We start from the raw sequence: 17,465 nt of genomic DNA on the forward strand, positions 1-17,465 counted from the left end.
AAAGGATCAAATAAAGTAGGTGTGAAATGCTAAACTAAGCTCCCACTCACCACACATATATCTAACTTACCTTCTTAATCGCCAATCGTGCTTACAAAAACCAAAAACCAATAAACAACAACAACAACAAAAAGTAGAGTCTCTGGGTTGAAACATGAACAGCTGTGTTTTTGAAGCTCCCTTAATAGATCTGGCATAAAGTGGTCTAATCTCATTTCTGTTGATGTGATAAAGTATCCTGACCAAAAGCAAGATAAGGGAGGGGGCAAGAGTTTATTTGCCTCACAAATTCCAGGTGACAGTCTATCACTGAGAGGAAGTCAAGGAAGGAAATCAAGCAATTAGACATATCACATCCACAGTCAGGAATAAACAGTGAATAAACTCATGAGTCCTTGCTCAATTATTGTCCAGCCAGTTTCTTCTACTCTTATACAACCCAGGGCCCTCTGATTAGGGAATAGTCCCACCAACATTGGGCTGGGTCACAATCAATACAATCCCACACACACAGATGTGGTCACCGGCCAAAATGATCTAAATAATCCCACAGCTAAGAGTCTCCTCTCAGGCAATTTTAGGTTGTGGTAAGTTGATAGTTGAAACTAACCAGTACATAAGCAAAGAGTTATCTGGATGCATATATACCAAATTGTTAATAGTATTTACCATTACAGAATTAGATTGCCTGGGATTTTTGCTTACCAAATTACTCATTTTCTCATGCTTATTTGTTATATGCAGATACTTCTTTTGTAATTAAAAAAAAAAAACCTTTAATTTCAAGTGTCTCAGTTAGGGTTTTTATTGCTGTGAAAAGATACCATGACAACAGCAACTTTTATAAAGAAAAACATTCAATGGGTGACTCACAGTTTCAGAGATTTAGTCTCTTATTATGGTGGGACATGGTAGCATGAAAGCAGACATGGTGCTGGAAAAGAGACTAAGAGTACTACCTCTTGATCAGCTGGCAACAGGAAGTGAACTGGGTTACTGGCAATGGCCTGAGTATATGTGAGACCTCAAAGCCTGCCCTCAAAGTGACACACTTCCTCCCAAAAGGTCATACCTACTCTATCAAAGTCATACTTCCTACTTGTACCACTCCCTATGAGCTTATGGGGGCAATTACATTCAAACTAACACAATGAGTTAAATATCAATTCTCATCAACAAATCATTTCTCATTTATTTTTTTAAATTGTATGTATGTTATGTGCATTGGTGTTTGGCCTGCACATATCTCCTCTGTGTGAAGGTATCAAATCCCCTGGAACTGGAGTTACAGACAGTTGTGAGCTGTCATGTGAGTGCTGGGACTTGAACTCCAGGGCCTCTGGAAGGACAGCCAGTGCTTTTAACCGCTAAGCCATCTCCCCAGTCCCCCATTTCTCATTTTTAAAAAAAATCTAATTATTAAGCAAGTATCTATTCAGCCTCTTGGTAAACTGGATACTGGTCTAATTTAAATGCCTGTGGACAATAAGCAATTCACTTGTTTAAGTTATTAACAATGTCAACAACCCTAAGTTAGTCAGCTCTTCATCATTCTAATGAAATACTAGGGATGATTATGAAGATTATAGTTAATAGTTTTGGAGGTTCCAGTTCAACATCAGGCAGATCTATTGCTATGTGCCTCTGATGGAGGTACTGTCATGGCACAGAGTATGTGGTAAAGTATATCCCTTGTCACATTACCAGAAGGAAAAAGAAGATGAGCCAAGTCTCATAATCCCAGTGGCTAGTCATCTGGTTCTCTCTTGTTTCTCCTTCTTGACGACAGTCGTCCAGTTGCCCCATCACTCACCAGAGCTGAGCAACCCCCACAGCTCTCAAGAAACCTCAAACCTCAGCCAGCTCCACCTAACCCCAAGGGGGTGCTCCAGGCATCTCATGGTAGTTTTTAAAGCAACATAACCAAGGGAAAGCCCCTTAGTGTTTGGCATCCAGACCACAATGAAAGTATAAGGATTTTATTTTCATTTTATAAGATTGTAGAAAGAGCACTGATTGGATCTAAGCTCTTTGTAACATTTCAAGATGGTCCTCACATAACTGTGTGCTGACAGTCTCTAAATAAAGTCTTGTTTTCCATTTTATCATCTTCCATCCCAAGATCAACTGTTGTAACTCTGAGTGGAACATAGCTAGTTCTCTGTGAGAGGTTCTGACTCTGAGGAAGATCAATATATGATTGTATCATGGATTGTAGTAGCTCTGAACAGAGATATACCGAGAGGTTTGTGGAGGATACCAGTGGCCTCAGGACAGTTGCAACACAGTCTATGGGGAAATTGATCTGTTATCTGTGAAACTCCAGATGGTTGAGAGACAATGATGTGAGATTTATGAACAAGAATTTTTTGGAGTGAGTTGCTGTAACTTAGAAGGAAAAAAAAAGCTTAGGAGTGACCTCTGACCTTTGAGAGGTTAAAGGATCAGCAGTTAACCTCCACCCTCTTCCTAGATCAGGGATTATTATTGTTGCCTTGTGTGATTGCCTAGGAACCAAGACAAACAAGGAAATTCAGGAGGAAATCCAACTGTTCATGAAGTGTTTTCTGTCTGGCCTGGATTAGCCCTCTCATAATGACTGAGGAGTGGCCACATTATCCTGAGATGTTTGCTGGCAGTTGCTGCTTCCTGAGAATGTCTTGATAGTTGATGGGGTTTTCCCTCCCAGTGAGGTCAGAATGTCATGCAAGGAGCCCACTTCTAGGCAGGCACATGAGGGACTTTCCCAGTCTGGAATATGGGAAGAATAGGTCTCTGAGGTCCATCCTCATACTCCAGGCTGGAATCCTATCCACTAATCCCTTACCAAATGGAGCCATAGTGACTGCAAAAACCACCTCCAGTGACCAGCAACCTCAGTCAGTCCCGTATTTAAAACCTCTACCTTAGGTGACTCTAGGACTGGGTCTCTATTTCTTCTGCCCATTAGCTATGCACAAAACAAGTTCAGCTCAACTCCCAGCCCATAGAATGGTCCTTCAAATACTTAAAGATGTTCACTATGTTCATTCCACTTTGTCGTCTCTTTTATCCACTCAGAGGGCCCACTCTATAATCTATGATCTCCTGCTTCCTTGCCTATGGATTAGTTTCTCTGGCATCCTTGTGAATCCCTCTTCAACCTCTGCCTCCTCATAACTTCTAGAACAGTCAACCCCTCAAGTATGCCTGTGGGTGAGTTGTGGTGAGATAGCTAATATCTGATCCATGACATCTGACCATGTCTTCACACTCCAGCTGGGTTAGCTCCTACCTCCTCACAGTTCCTTAGGATCTCCCTATCCTCACCTCCTTCATTTCATCCCTCATCTCTCTTTTTTTTTTTAACTTTACCATTTAATATTCTTTTTTAATTGTATTTTATTTTATTTTTTTATTTTACATATCGATCCCAGTTCCCTCTCCCTCTTTCCCTCTCTCCCCGCCTCACATGCCCCCCAACTTCCCCTCCCATTGCCCTCCACTCCACATGTAGGGTGATGCCTTCCAGGAGGGGTCATCTAAATCTGTCAAGTCATTTGAAATAAGGACTAGGACTTCTCTCCTGTCTCTAGATTAAGACAGTTATCCCTCCATGGGGGATGTGCCCTCAAGGTCCTTTTGTGAACCAGGGATACATCCTGGTTCCACTGTCTGAGGTCCCTTAGACTGCTCAGGCCTTCTAGCTGAGACCCATATTCAGGGTGTCTGAGTCAGTCCCATGCTGGATTCCCAGCTATCAGTCTGGGGCCCTATTGATGTTTAATAAGTATCAGGAGAAACAAATAGGCTGAATAGATGGTTATTCAGGGAGAAATAACTCACAACATAGACAGATGAACACCAGCAGGTTCCTGGTCCCAAGGATTCCTCCAGAAGTGCTCCTGTCCCAGAGCTGCAAGCCAGAGAGCATCCCCCCCCCCTCCTCCTCAGACCTAGTTCCACAGGTCACTTCCGCCCTGGCTCCACCCCCAACGGGCGTGGTCAATGCCACAGAATGAGACAAAATGAATATGCCACTACAGGAGCCTGTTACCTCCTCCTTGTTCAGGTCCACTGTCTCTATGTTTCTGCAGCATGGTCTTGTCCTCCCTCTCTGCATCTGGATTCTAGTTCAACTCAGTGTTTAGTTGTGGGTGCTTGCTTCTGTTTCCAACAGGTACTAGATGAGGGCTCCATGATGGCAGATAAGTTAGTTGTTGATCTCATTATCAGGGAAGGGCATTTATGGTAGCCTTTCCACTGTTGCTCAAATTGTTAGTTGGAGTCAGTCTTGTAGGTCTCTGGACATTTCTTTAGGTTCAGCTTTCTCTTCAATATATAATGGCTCTCTCTTTCATGTTTTCTCTCTCTCTCTCTCTCTATCTATCTATCTATCTATCTATCTATCTATCTATCTCTATCTCTCTCTCTCTTCTGTCTTCTATTCCTCCCCTGACTCAATCTTCCTAGTCCCACATGCTTTCCTCTAGTTCTCTTTCTTCTAGTTCTCTCTCCACTCACTGCCCCCCCACTCCCCATGTGCTCTGGAGAACTTATCCCTTCCCCCTTCTGTGAGGGACCTTATATGAATCTCTTAGAATCCACCTTGTATCCTAGTTCCTCTGGCAGTGTGAATTATAGGCTGGTGATCCTTTGTTCTAGGTCTAAAATCCATATATGAGCAAGTACATACTATGTTCCTCTTTTTGTGACTGGGTTACCTCATTCAGGATGGTTTCTTCAAGTTCCATCCACTTGTCTGCGAATTTCAAGATTCCATTGTTTTTTTTTTTTTCCACAGAGTAGTATTCCATTGTGTAGATGTGCCACATCTTCTTTATCCATTCTTCAGTTGAGGGACATCTAGGTTGCTTCCAGGTTCTTACTATTACAAATAAAGCTGCTATGAACATAGTTGAGCATATGTCTTTGTTGCATGGATGTGGATCATTTGGGTAAATGCCTAAGAGGGGGATGGCCGGGTCCTGTGGTAAATTGATTCCCATTTTCCTGAGGAACCACCATGCTGATCTCCAAAATAGCTGTACAAGTTTGCACTCCCACCAGCAGTGGAGGAGTGTTCCCCTTTCTCCACATCCTCTCTAGCATAAGTTGTCATTGGTGTTTCTAATTTCAGCCATTCTGGCAGGAGTAAGATGGTATCTCAAAGTTGTTTTGATTTGCATTTCCCTGATAGCTAAGGATGTTGAGCACTTTCTTAAGTGTCTTTCAGCCTTTTTTATTTCCTCTATTGAGAATTCTCTCTTCAGTTCTGTACCCCATTTTTTAATAGGGTTATTAGGATAAACATAGTAAAAATGGCAATCTTGCCCAAAGCAATCTACAGATTCAATGCAATCCCCATTAAAATCCTAGCACAATTCTTCACTGACCTTGAAAGGATAATAATCAACTTTATATGGAGAAACAAAAGACCCAGGATAGCCAAAACAACCCTGTACAATAAAAGAACTTCTGGAGGCATCACCATCCCTGACTTTAAGCTCTATTACAGAGCTATAGTCCTGAAAACAGCCTGGTATTAGCACAAAAAATAGACAAGTAGACCAATGGAATCAAATCGAAAATCCTGATATTAACCCGCACACCTACGAATACCTGATTTTTGACAAAACAGCTAAAAGTGTACAATGGGGGGAAGAAAGCATCTTCAACAAATGGTGCTCTCACAATTGGATGATGGTGTGTAGAAGACTGCAGATAGATCCATGTCTATCACCACACACAAAACTCAAGTCCAAATGGATCAAAGACTTGAACATAAATCCAGCCACACTGAACCTCTTAGAAGTGAAAGTGGGAGGTACCCTTGAACAAATTGGTATAGGAGACCGCTTCCTGAATATAACTCCAGTAGCACAAGACACTGAGATCAACAATTAATAAATGGGACCTCCTCAAACTTAGAAGCTTCTGTAAGGCAAAGGACACAGTTGACAAGACCAAACGGCAGCCTACAGACTAGGAAAAGATTTTCACCAATCCTACACCTGACAAAGGGCTAATCTCCAAAATATACAAAGAACTCAAGAAACTAGTCATCCCTCATCTCGTATCTCTTATCTCCCCTCCAATCTAGCTCACTTATCTTCTGTGTACACTTCCCATCTCCAGAACAAATCCATTCTTCAGTCTTGCACCCCTGGTGGTTGCCCCATCAACCCACTTGGAAGCCAAACTTCTTAAAAATAATCATTGGCATTCCTCCTCCATTTTCTACATTAACCCTGTGCATCGTATTCCTTTACACCACTCCACTGAACATAGTCTGCAAAGCTCACCAGTGTTTTCCGAACAGTGACAAAATGGACACTCTCAATCCCTGTTTTTAGTTGACAACAGCAAGTGGCACTTCCGATCACATGTGCCTGATGTAGGATGTCCTTCTGTATGTTAAGAATATGCATTGCTTTTATTGGTTAATGAATAAAGCTGTTTCAGCCAACTGCCAGGGAAAACATAGCTAGGCAGGAAATACAAAGATGCAGAGAGAAGGAAGGAGGAGTCAGGGAGACACCATGTAGTCCATGAAGGAGTAATGTGCTGGAGCATCACCGGTAAGCCACAGGCTCGTGGCAATACACAGATTAATAGAAATGGGTTAATATATAGGTATAGCTAGCCAGTAATAAGCCTGAGCCATTGACCAAACAATATTTTAATATTAAGCCTTAGAATGTTATTTCATAAGTGACTGTGGAGACCTGGTAGGTAGAAGAGAAACTGGTCCAGTGGGACCAGGAGAGACATCCAACAATAACTTCTACTCCTGTGGTTCCCCTGATCCCTGTCCTTGCTGAACTCTTCCATGACTCTTTCAATCTTATGTGTGTCCTGGGATTTTGTCCTCAGCTTTGCTCCCTACCTGCTTTATAAATACTTTCCTTAGGAACCTCATTTAGCCCTATGATTTCAACTATTCACACTACCCCCAGTTGAATGCTTCTCCCTCCTGAACCTTAGGCACAGCTCTCTACTTCACAGACAAATTCATTCAAATGCCACACTGAACCTCAGGCTCAACTGTCTAATCTAGTAAATGTATCTGTCTTTCTTCATCCCTCATCACAAAGAGTACACACACAGAGAAAGAGAGAGAGAGAGAGAGAGAGAGAGAGAGAGAGAGAGAGAGAGAGAGCTCCTCCTCTTCATCTTCTGCATCTGCCCTGTTGTCAAATCCTGTCCATTTTCATCAGGACCTACAGTGCGTCAGGATTTTATGTGCAGTATCTCATTTAACATTCATAACAGGACCTAAACAGAGGTGTTATCATCCCTCTGCCTTGCCGGTGAAGACTGAAATTTGTGTCAAATTGTTTATCTATGGTCATTTATGCAGTAAGAGATGGAATCAGACTCTTGATGTCAAAACTCTCTCTAGTCCTCCATAGTCTGCCTTCCTTGTGATTTATTATTTTTGTTTCCTGGACATCTTTTCCTCAATTCTTTTTTTTTGCTTCCATATCCCCATTGTCATACACCAATCCTTCACCATCTCCTACTGTGCAGAAGAACTTGTCTCCAGTGTGCCCTCCCAGGTATCCATCCATCATCTACTCTGCTGAACTGCCTGAAACACATGTCAGCTTCCTGCCAATGCTCCTCTGTCTTTTTAGGGTTATTATTGATGAAACACGGTGACCAAAACAACTTGAGGAGGAAAAGGTTTGTTTGGCTTATGTTTCCACATCACTCACTGTTCATCACCAAAAGTCAGGATAGGGACTCAAACAGGGCAGGAGCCAGGAGTTAGGCTGATGGAGAGGCCATGGGGTAACGCAGTTCACTGGCTTCCTCTTAATGGCTTGCTCAGCCTGCTTTCTTAGAACTTAGGACCATCAGCCCAGGGGTGGGCCCACCCATAATGGGCTGGGCCACACATCAATCACTAATTAGGAAAATACTTAACAGGCTTGCCTACAGCCAGCTCTTATAAAGGCAGTATCTCAACTGAGGGCCCCTCCTCCTCTCTCAGTGACTCTAGACTATGTCAAATTGACACAAAGTGAGCCAACACACCCTCAGTCGGTCTCTGCACTCCTTGAAGAATATTTGGCTCTTTGCAAAGTCGCTTTAAGATATGAGCCTGGATTCTACCCAGCCTCATCTTCCCAAAACGCATCCCTTTTTACTTCCAAGATCAAGCTCTATGCATTTTTTGTAAATCCAGGAGGATTTTCTACTCCCTTCTATGTGTATGTTGTTCCCTCTGCCTAAGACTTCTCTCCTCCCCCATCCACACTGACACAGTCTAGAAAACTTTGCTCTTCCTCTGAGTTCCTGCTCTTTGAGGCTCTTATTGACCCCCCCAAAAAAACAGAATTGCCTGCCCTTCCTATGTTTTCCCACATGTCTGTACAAACCTTTGTTATTGTCCTTGACATGGTGTGTCCCCTTCTAGTTGTAAGATCTTTGCATTCTAGCAGGTTCCATTGCTCGTAGCAGATATTAAAACTTGCCCCTCTGGCTCTTTCCATACCTCCCCACCAAATTCATGAAATCTTTTACTTCAATTATTGTTGCTAATGTGATTAGGTGGCCTACACAGGTCTGTTTAAAAAAAAATGTGGAGAATGGGTTGGGGAGGGGAGCCAACATAAAGAGGGTGAGAGCAGTCTTGTAGTTGTAGTATCCTAGCCAGTGACAGCAATGCAGTAATTCCAGAGAGAGATGGCTAGCCCTGAATCCCAAGCCCCAAATGCACAAAGTTGTTTGTGCAGATATCACATCTCCCAAAGTGCACTCTGCCTCGGAGGGGTGGGGGGAAGGGATAGGGAGGAACAACCACACATCAAGGTGAAGTCTACAGTCAAATATGATTAGAAACTGCTGGGTTAAACCTTTTTCTTCTTGCATAACTTTTCAAAGCCTTTAATATACACTAAGTCTGGTACATGTAATATAAAAAGTTATCTAAACTTATTTTGCTAGGGAAATTTATCTGAGAGCATTTTAAGGGCATACAGTTTAATGGAATGTGTAAAATTTTTTTAAAGACCTAGAGTTTCACGATTCTGCCAGTTCTAGTTTCTGGAAGAAGAAAAGAAAAGAAATAATTTTCCATGGGGTGATGACTGATAGTTTCACTGGGCGCTAGGCCAAGGGAGACCTGCATGTGGTTTTCATAGGGAAAACAGAGCACACTCCCTTGGGAATATTAGTCGTAGCTTTTAGTCATTGGATTCAGATGCAGGTTGAGCAAGCTCACCTGTTCCTTCCAGCTTCATGTTTATTCAGGCTTGAAAGGGGTCAGGCCAGGTGTTTGAAAGAATGGCAGGCCTTAATCTCTGGAACAGAGATCGATCGTCTGCAGCCTCTGGAATGGTTTGCTCTCACCAGCAGCCCTCTCTGTGCCTCTGGGCAGCCTATGAGGGGAAGAGCCTCAGACAACTGTATCTTGGCCCCCAAGTGATGTCCAACTCTGTTTACCTTGGCCTGGATGTCCTTAACCTGTCTCACAAACACAGGTCACTATTTACAGCCTGGGAGAGGAATCATACATCCACCCATCAACCCGTGCCTATAAGAAAGCCCTAGCCCTGGAATGGAATGAATTCCATGACAGTTCAAAGAGCACTTCCTGGATGTGCCCCAGAGTGGAGAAGTGTGGGAATCTCCATTTGTCTTGGGAGAGACTCTTCTTCTGCAGAAGTGTCAGATGTTTCTCTGCTCCTGCCAGGACTACAGAGTTCAAAGGGGCAAACGGGGACAGATAAGCAGGAGCCTGTCTCAGATCAGGGTGTCTTCTGACAAGGCAAGACTAAAGGGCAATAGTATTATAGGCTACCCTAAGACTGGGAGAGTGCCCAGAGTAAGGGGCTCTGAGCAGGGCCCAGATTGGAGGAGACTAGGTCATCTCTCTGCTGTTGCAACTGAATGATGGCCACCTGCTGTTGTGCCTTTGTAAGTACAGACCCTAAGACTCCAGATTTCCTTGCCATGTAAAGCTAACTCCTAGTAGGAACTATGAAGAATCCTTTGTCCCCTGCCATCCCCACCCCACCCCCACCACATCTTAAAGAAACACCTGAGGGAAATGCCAAGATGTCACATCCAACCCCAAGCATTAGGTAACCTATGCCCACTTGTAATGGCTTCAGATCAGGGAACTGTGAGCCAGAGAGAAAGAAGTCTCAGGCAAGACTCAGTGTTTGTCAGAGACAACAGAAAACTATTCTTCTGGATCCCTGTCTAGTGTTTACTACACCATATATCATTCCAGCCAAGAAAGAGTCAAGCTCCACTACCTATTGAGTTTTATCTCTTCTAAATCTGGGTTGCTTTTAATGCAAAGCTGAAGTACAGACTGATTAGAGCCACTCAGGACTCCTTGTCTGGAAGCTGTGTGATCATGATAAGGTAGTGTGAGTGAGTGTGACTGAGAGTGCAATTCAAAACTCGGCGGGCTGCGGCGCCAACGGTACCCATCAAAGGCCAACTATTCTGCAACCATTGTTCTTGGAATTTTACAAGTATTTAATTGATAATTAACATTTGAATTTATGTTTCAGTAAAAGCATGTGTTTGATTGTACATGGATGAATTGAGAGCTGTTTTTCACCTGATCCATTTAGATTTCCATGTCGAATTTTTGGTTTTGTTCTTAACTAGGTTGTAACTAGTTGAACAAGTCGGGGTAAATTGACAACACCAAAATCCCACCAATCCTTTCATGTGTCTACTCTTTTCCTAAAACATTGAATGGCTGTATTGACTCATCAAAGGCTTTCCATAGTTTTGGATAGATAGAAGCACAATGGAGCAGATACTAGAAAGCTATTTTTAGAAAGAGTCCTTAGCCTAAGAGCTTTGCATGTAGGCTTAATCTATTGTAGCCCTTTGATTCTGGTATTTGGTAGCTATGTCTCCTAGGCTTCCTTTACATGAATAAACAATGGTTAATATCCCATGAGTTAAATTGTGATGGTCATGTTCATTCAGAAAGAGGTCCTGATTGATCCATGCTTGGTACATGATTAGGGAGAAGGGGCCTTTCCTTGCCAAAGTGGTATGAATCACAAGCATGAGGCCTACTTGGAATCAGCTATGGAAAGATTTATTATTTTCTAGTCAGAGTGTATGGGACCTATTTGGTGGCAATTTTCAAATGCAGTCCCTGCCTGTGAGCGAGTGAGCAGCATTGATATGACTCAGAAAATACATTTTGACCTCCTCCATTTGAGCAAGGCTTACTCTGTTGGATAAAGTTGTCACTGTATAAACATATGTATCTGCCATGTGTTTCCAGAGTCTTAGAGCTGCTGATGGGCACTGGGAGATGGATTCATGCTACAGAATCCCGAACAGAACAAGGCTACCGCGGCATCTCGGTGCTAAAGTATGTCAGGCCCGGGTCAGGCATTTCATGGGCCTGGCCTGTAACTGAATGAGCTGTACCTGTTACTTCACCTTCAGTTATGCTGGAGCTTCCCATTTGTTCAACAAGCACAATGCTACTCCCTTGCCAACTTATGTGGGCTCTTGTAAGGATTAAACAATGAAGGCGATTTTCTTCTTCAGTATTATAACGGCATAACTGATTTTTAAAAACTGTATTAAAACATAACATTTATTATTTGAAATTGTGTTTATTGTGAAATAATTGCCATAACTAGGCTAGCTGACATATTTATTACCACACATGGTCATCTTTGTGTGTGTGGTCTAAAAGCTCCAGGTGAAGTCTCTCAGCAAATTTAATTATACTAATTGAAATTTGTACACAATAAACATGGCACTATTAGCTACAGCCAGCAGGTGATTTTTAGACTGAAAACTGCTAAGTATAAGTGTCATTCTGGCCATAATTTTGTTTTTGTTTTTCTTTTTCAAGACATGGTTTCTCTGTGAAACAGCTCTGGCCATCCTAGAACTCGATTTGTAGACCAGGCTGTCATTGAACTCACAGAGATCCACCTGCTTCTGCCTCCCAAGTGCTGGGTTTAAAGGCATGAACCACCACCACTTGGTCCTCTGGTCACAACTCTTATTCATTCTCATGGAGTATGTACTGGTGAAGTGGTTAGGGGCTTTCTGTGCCTCTTAACCCATCACCCAGGCTTCTTTTCCTTCTATATGAGTTTATGAGAGAGAACTAGTCACAACTGGCTTAAAATGTAGTAGAATCTCAAGTGTGAAGGACAACACAGAAGGCTATAGGGGAAGTAGTGGCTTCAGAAGAAATATAAATTTCAACTAGGCCAGGACAGCGAGCAGTCAGAGTAATAATGGGATGTAGGAGAATTTTTAAATCACATGTCTAGCTCCAGAAGGATATATGCACATCACTTGTTTTGTTGTCTAAGCTTTTCAGAATTTTATCCCCAGGCTAGTTGTGAAACAACACTGAAAGTCTTATGTATAGTAAAATGTCAAGGCATTCTGTTCCCTACTCCCAGTTCAAACGCTTGCAATTCATAACCTGAACAAAAAAATTCACAGTAAATTTTGGATTTGACAGGCATGACATATTTATGAGTGGGCGGTTTTATTTATTAATTCTATTCATAGTGCAATTGTCCTTCAGTATCCAAGAGAGATTTATTGTGGAACTCCTTATGGATGCCAAAACTGTGTATGGTCAAATTCCTTATGTAATATGATCTACATACATTGTCCTACATAGTTATTAGATACAAATTACTTACGATACCTTATACATTGTAAATGCTTTACACTTTTTAGTAACTATTGACCAGAAGAGAATATATAAATATATAAATATACATATCATATACATATATATATATATATTAAATCTTTTAAGCATGGGATTGGTTGAATCCAGGAATGCAGAATCTGCAGATAAGAAGGGATAACATATCATCAGGCACCTATGTGTTGGGTATTGCACAGTGCCACTTGTTCATATAATAGACTACGGACTGCATTATTAAGAGAAATTATGGAATTACTTTCTAAGAACTAGAAAAATATGGCAATCTGTATTTAATTATGCACAGAACTAGCAACATGGAATGTCGATAATTATACCTAATAATACAGGAAACTCAAAGAGAAACATTTCATAACCCTCTCTCTTGCTGTCCCACTGAGTTACACTTGGACAGTTAAATCTTCTGAGGATCACGCTGAAGCCTAAGGCCAGTGTTGTACACTTGTCATCATCCGACCCTGATCCCTTACACCTCACTCTTATCCTCCTTGAACTGGGAGTAGGGAACAGAATGCCTTGACATTTTACTATACATAAGACTTTCAGTGTTGTTTCACAACTAGCCTGGGGATAAAATTCTGAAAAGCTTAGACAACAAAACAAGTGATGTGCATATATCCTTCTGTTGCATACTAAAATATACTCACACACTTGACCTTGATGCAATGCTGCCACCCATTTGCTAAGGTTAAAATAAGGCAAAAATTATAAACACCTATATTCAGTGTATTTCTGTTTTATGTTTCATTTAATTTTACCTAAAAATTTCCCTCTTGGTCCCATGGAATATGGATCAAAACCCTTACAATCCAGGCTAATCTAATTCCAACTTGTAACTGCATTAAAAATCCACATGAACCTAATAACCCCACAGTTCCTAGTCCTTCTGAACCTTCTCAAACCTGCCCTTCTTTGGACATGCATCCCCAAGAGTGTTCCCTGGTCCAGGAACAGCCCCAGTCAGTTTGCACATTGTCCCCTCCAGTCTCTGTTTGAAGCTCCTCCCTCCATGTCTACCATCCACCATCATTTTCTTCTACTGAGCCTTGTCCCACAGCCCCGAGTGAGGCCATCTGTGAGATGGGCCTAGTGGTCCATACTTTCTTTGAGCTTATTAACTGTTCTTCTATTCCTGGAAGTTGGGAAAAATATTTACAGAGATAACAGTGGTTTCACAGTCTTGTTTGTGTCTTGTTGGAGAATAATACTCAAATGTAGAGGACTGGAATGACTCTAAGCCTCAGGGTATAGGGAAGGTGACAGGCTTCAGAAACTTCCAGACCCAGACTGATTCAATTCAATGTTGCCTTTGGAGTGAGCTTTCTGCTGGGATCTTGGACAGTCACAGGCTGCAGAGAAGGCAGGACCTATCTCAGCCTTTCTGGTATTCCTGTGGTATGCATGCTGGTTTTGGGGGAGTCCATAATTCACATTAGATACAGTGATGTTGACTTGCTAGACTGTGAAGCCCTGAACCCCTACACTCTCCCATCCACACACATAATGGAATAGGCAAAGGTCTCCTTCTAGGAGTTGCTGATCCAGCCAGGTGACAAAAAAATAAGAGGAAGGGCCCACATTACCCTTACCTCTAGTTCTGAGCCTCTCCTGTATCCAGTTCAGGCAGGATCTTCTCCAGGAGATAATCATACATTCTTTCCTTCCTCTTTCTCCACCCTACAGGTTTGGAATAAATTGCCTCATCCAGTTTGAAGACTTTGCCAACGCCAATGCCTTCCGTCTGCTCAACAAATACCGCAACAAGTACTGCATGTTCAATGATGATATCCAAGGTACATTTTCATCTACCTAATGAAGTCACTGGGTAGTAACACTTTTTCACAAGGTTCACCCAAATGCCAAAAGCAGGGGGAAAGTCATCTCATAACTGGTTTGCTGCCAAAAGCTGTAAAAGAAACAATATTAGACTTGGAGTCAGCTTCCACTTGGCTGATTCTTAGCTCTGTGACCTTGAATATATCTCTCCACTTGGCTAAGCTTTGGTGAGCTTAAGCAACAAATGGTAATCATTACTACTTCAGAGGTAGGTAAGAACTGTATGATTTTATATTTGTAAGAAATTCTATATACTCCTGTCAATTCTTAGCTACTTGAACTTGGAAAATCACTTCTCTGACTATAGTTTTATTATCTGTTCTGAGAGGACAATACCTACATCAGGAAAGCACTATAAAGATTTCAAGATTTGGAGATAGGAGACTGGAAGCCTCAGTGGATAAATGGCACTTGCTGCCCAAGCATGAAGATATGAGTTTGGATTCCACGCTCACATGAAAAGCCTACTGCACATGGCCATAACCCCAGTGTGGCTGATACAGGAGGATCACTGGGGTTTTCTGACCTGCAGACTAGCTCCCATTTCAACAAGAGGCCCTGTCTCCATAAAATAAGTCTCAAGTGATACCCAATGTCCTCCTCTGCTTCTAGGCATACTGGTCAACATGTGCATACATCACACACACACACACATGCACATACTGTGCACATATATGCACATGCACGTGTACACAGAGAGAGAAATACACAGAGGGAGAGCTTATACACAGAATATATTACTTTATGATTTATCAGATCAAAACAACCATGCTCATAAAAATGGCTTTCCCTATTAAAAATTGCTTTCCATAGCCATATCTTGCATATCTTGCTTGCAGACTTTCCAAACACAAGGTCATGACAAATCTTTTCCTAAGCTTGGCTGACAGTTATAAGCTTGAAAGACCCTGGCAAGCTGAGACACAGAGCATTTCAAAAGTCAGAGTAAAGCATCTTTTAACTCCATGTCACTTGGTCACCTGTTCTAGAGCCTTAAAACCCCCTAAAGGAAGTTGTTTCTTGCTTTGGAGGTACCTGTAACAGAAGCTGGAACAGAACGGAGGCCTCTCAGCAATGTTCTTATCTGACCCAGGAGTTCTCATGAGAATGGTCCCTAGATTCTTGTAAGGCCCAAGGAAAACCTTGATGACTCCACATATCTTGTTACTTAACAGATGAAGTTTGGTGAACCAAGCCTGTTAAACCAATGTCCCGTATCGGATGAAAAGAATGAGCTGGTATGGAATAGTCTCATTCTTGAGTAAAAGTTGACTGACATTCTACAGCTGATTCCTCACACACCCGAAATGAGAGCAACTCCTTATCAAGACATTTAGGTGTATAGGAGAGAGAACATAAACCCAGTTTAAAGTTTATTGCTGAATATTTGTGACCTATTAGGCACTATTCTAGGAACTGAACACAATTTAATCTGCTAAGATACTAGTATCTTGGTCTTCTGAGTAAAGAAACTGAGTCACAAAGAGAATAAGTAACTTGCCTACCCAGTCAGTGTCCAATTGAAGTTTAGTTCAGGTATCTGAACTCTAAATTCCACATTCATAACCATTTACCATACTTCTCCAGGTCTAAAACCACAAAGCCAAGTGCCTCTTTTTTTTTTTTTTTTTTTTTTTTTTTTTTTTTATAAGGTAACAAGAATATGACAAATGATTTTTGGGGGATTTGTTGTGATATAATGCAGTTATCGCACACTGTTAGAGAATTGATTTCAAATATTATTGCAGGGCCTGGGGATTGGATGCCCAGAAAAAGGATGGCCCAGAGTGAAAGCTTAGCTTCTCGTACTGTCTTTCCAGCCCCCTGATGCCTGGGTCTGCAATAGGCAACAGTGGGCTGTTCCAGCCACATCCTAACAAGCCAGGTACTCTCCGGCTTCATAGTACAGTCCAAGAGAACTGGCTGGAGGTGGGAGAGCATCCTCTCACTCCCTGCCAGTCAACTCACAACCAACCTAACTGGCAAGCATGTTCCTGTGGCCTTGGAGGAAGCACCTGCTGACTAGCTCCCCTGTAATGCCACTCACATATGAGTCAGCAACAGGATACCCATGCTCAGAGTCCCCTGGGCTGCCAAGTGGAAAGCAAGTCCATATGGTCAGGACACCTGGTACACAGGCTCCAGAGGTACAGTCAGACAGATAGACTTATAATCATAAACATGTTATGACATCCTGATAAACATGCACAGGAACACAGCAGGTCCCAGCTGTCCACCCACCTCCATCTTCCCCACAATGATGAATGCCAGAATGTTCCTCTAAGGTGGAAACAATGACTCACTATGCTAGCCATCTCTTTGTGAGAAATTTGACAATCATTTGCTGAACTACATGGGTTGGGGAGCAAGGACCTCTTCCCTGTCCTCTAATGGTTCCTTCAGTTTGTTTGGTTGGATTTTGAGATTAAAGTCTTACAGAGCCAAGACTGGTCTAGAACTCCTGTTCCTCTAATCTCTACTTCCCAAGTGCTGCAGGTACAGAAGTCTGCCACCATGTCCAGCTATTTCCCATCATCTTCACCGGAGGAATTCCTTTATCCTTCAAGACTCAGCTCAATGGGTGACCTGCCCAGAAATGGTCTAGTTTGGAAAGCCACCCAGGTGCTCTCCTCCATCTGTTCTTACAGTGGTCAATTCTACATTATTATAACAAATACCTGAGAAAACAGCTTAAAGAAGGCAAGACTTATTGTGGTTCAGTTATATAGAGGTTTTAGTCTATGGTCCATTGTTTCTGGGTCCGTGATGAGGCTGAGCATCATGGCAGGAGTTGGGACAGAACTAGTTCTGATAGCAACAGAAAGTAGTGAAAAAGAGCAAAAGGATCTTGGGACCAAATACATCCTTGAGATGCATGCCCCTGGCAATAATTTCCTCCAGCCAGGCCCTACTTCCTAATTCTCATCATTTCCTAACACCCTAAAATTCT

General features: G+C 42.2%; 1 protein-coding gene across 1 annotated transcript in view; it reads left to right on the forward strand.

Moving 5' to 3' along the window:
- Me3 (malic enzyme 3) overlaps positions 1 to 17,465 on the forward strand; it is a 172,707-nt gene that overhangs the window by 138,028 nt on the left and 17,214 nt on the right. Inside the window, exon 7 of the mRNA XM_051192187.1 lies at positions 14,363 to 14,472. Coding sequence (XP_051048144.1) covers positions 14,363 to 14,472 — 110 coding nt within the window. The remainder of the gene's footprint in view (positions 1 to 14,362; positions 14,473 to 17,465) is intronic.

Source organism: Phodopus roborovskii, unplaced genomic scaffold, assembly GCF_943737965.1.
Source record: "Phodopus roborovskii unplaced genomic scaffold, PHOROB, whole genome shotgun sequence".
NCBI lineage: Eukaryota > Metazoa > Chordata > Mammalia > Rodentia > Cricetidae > Phodopus > Phodopus roborovskii.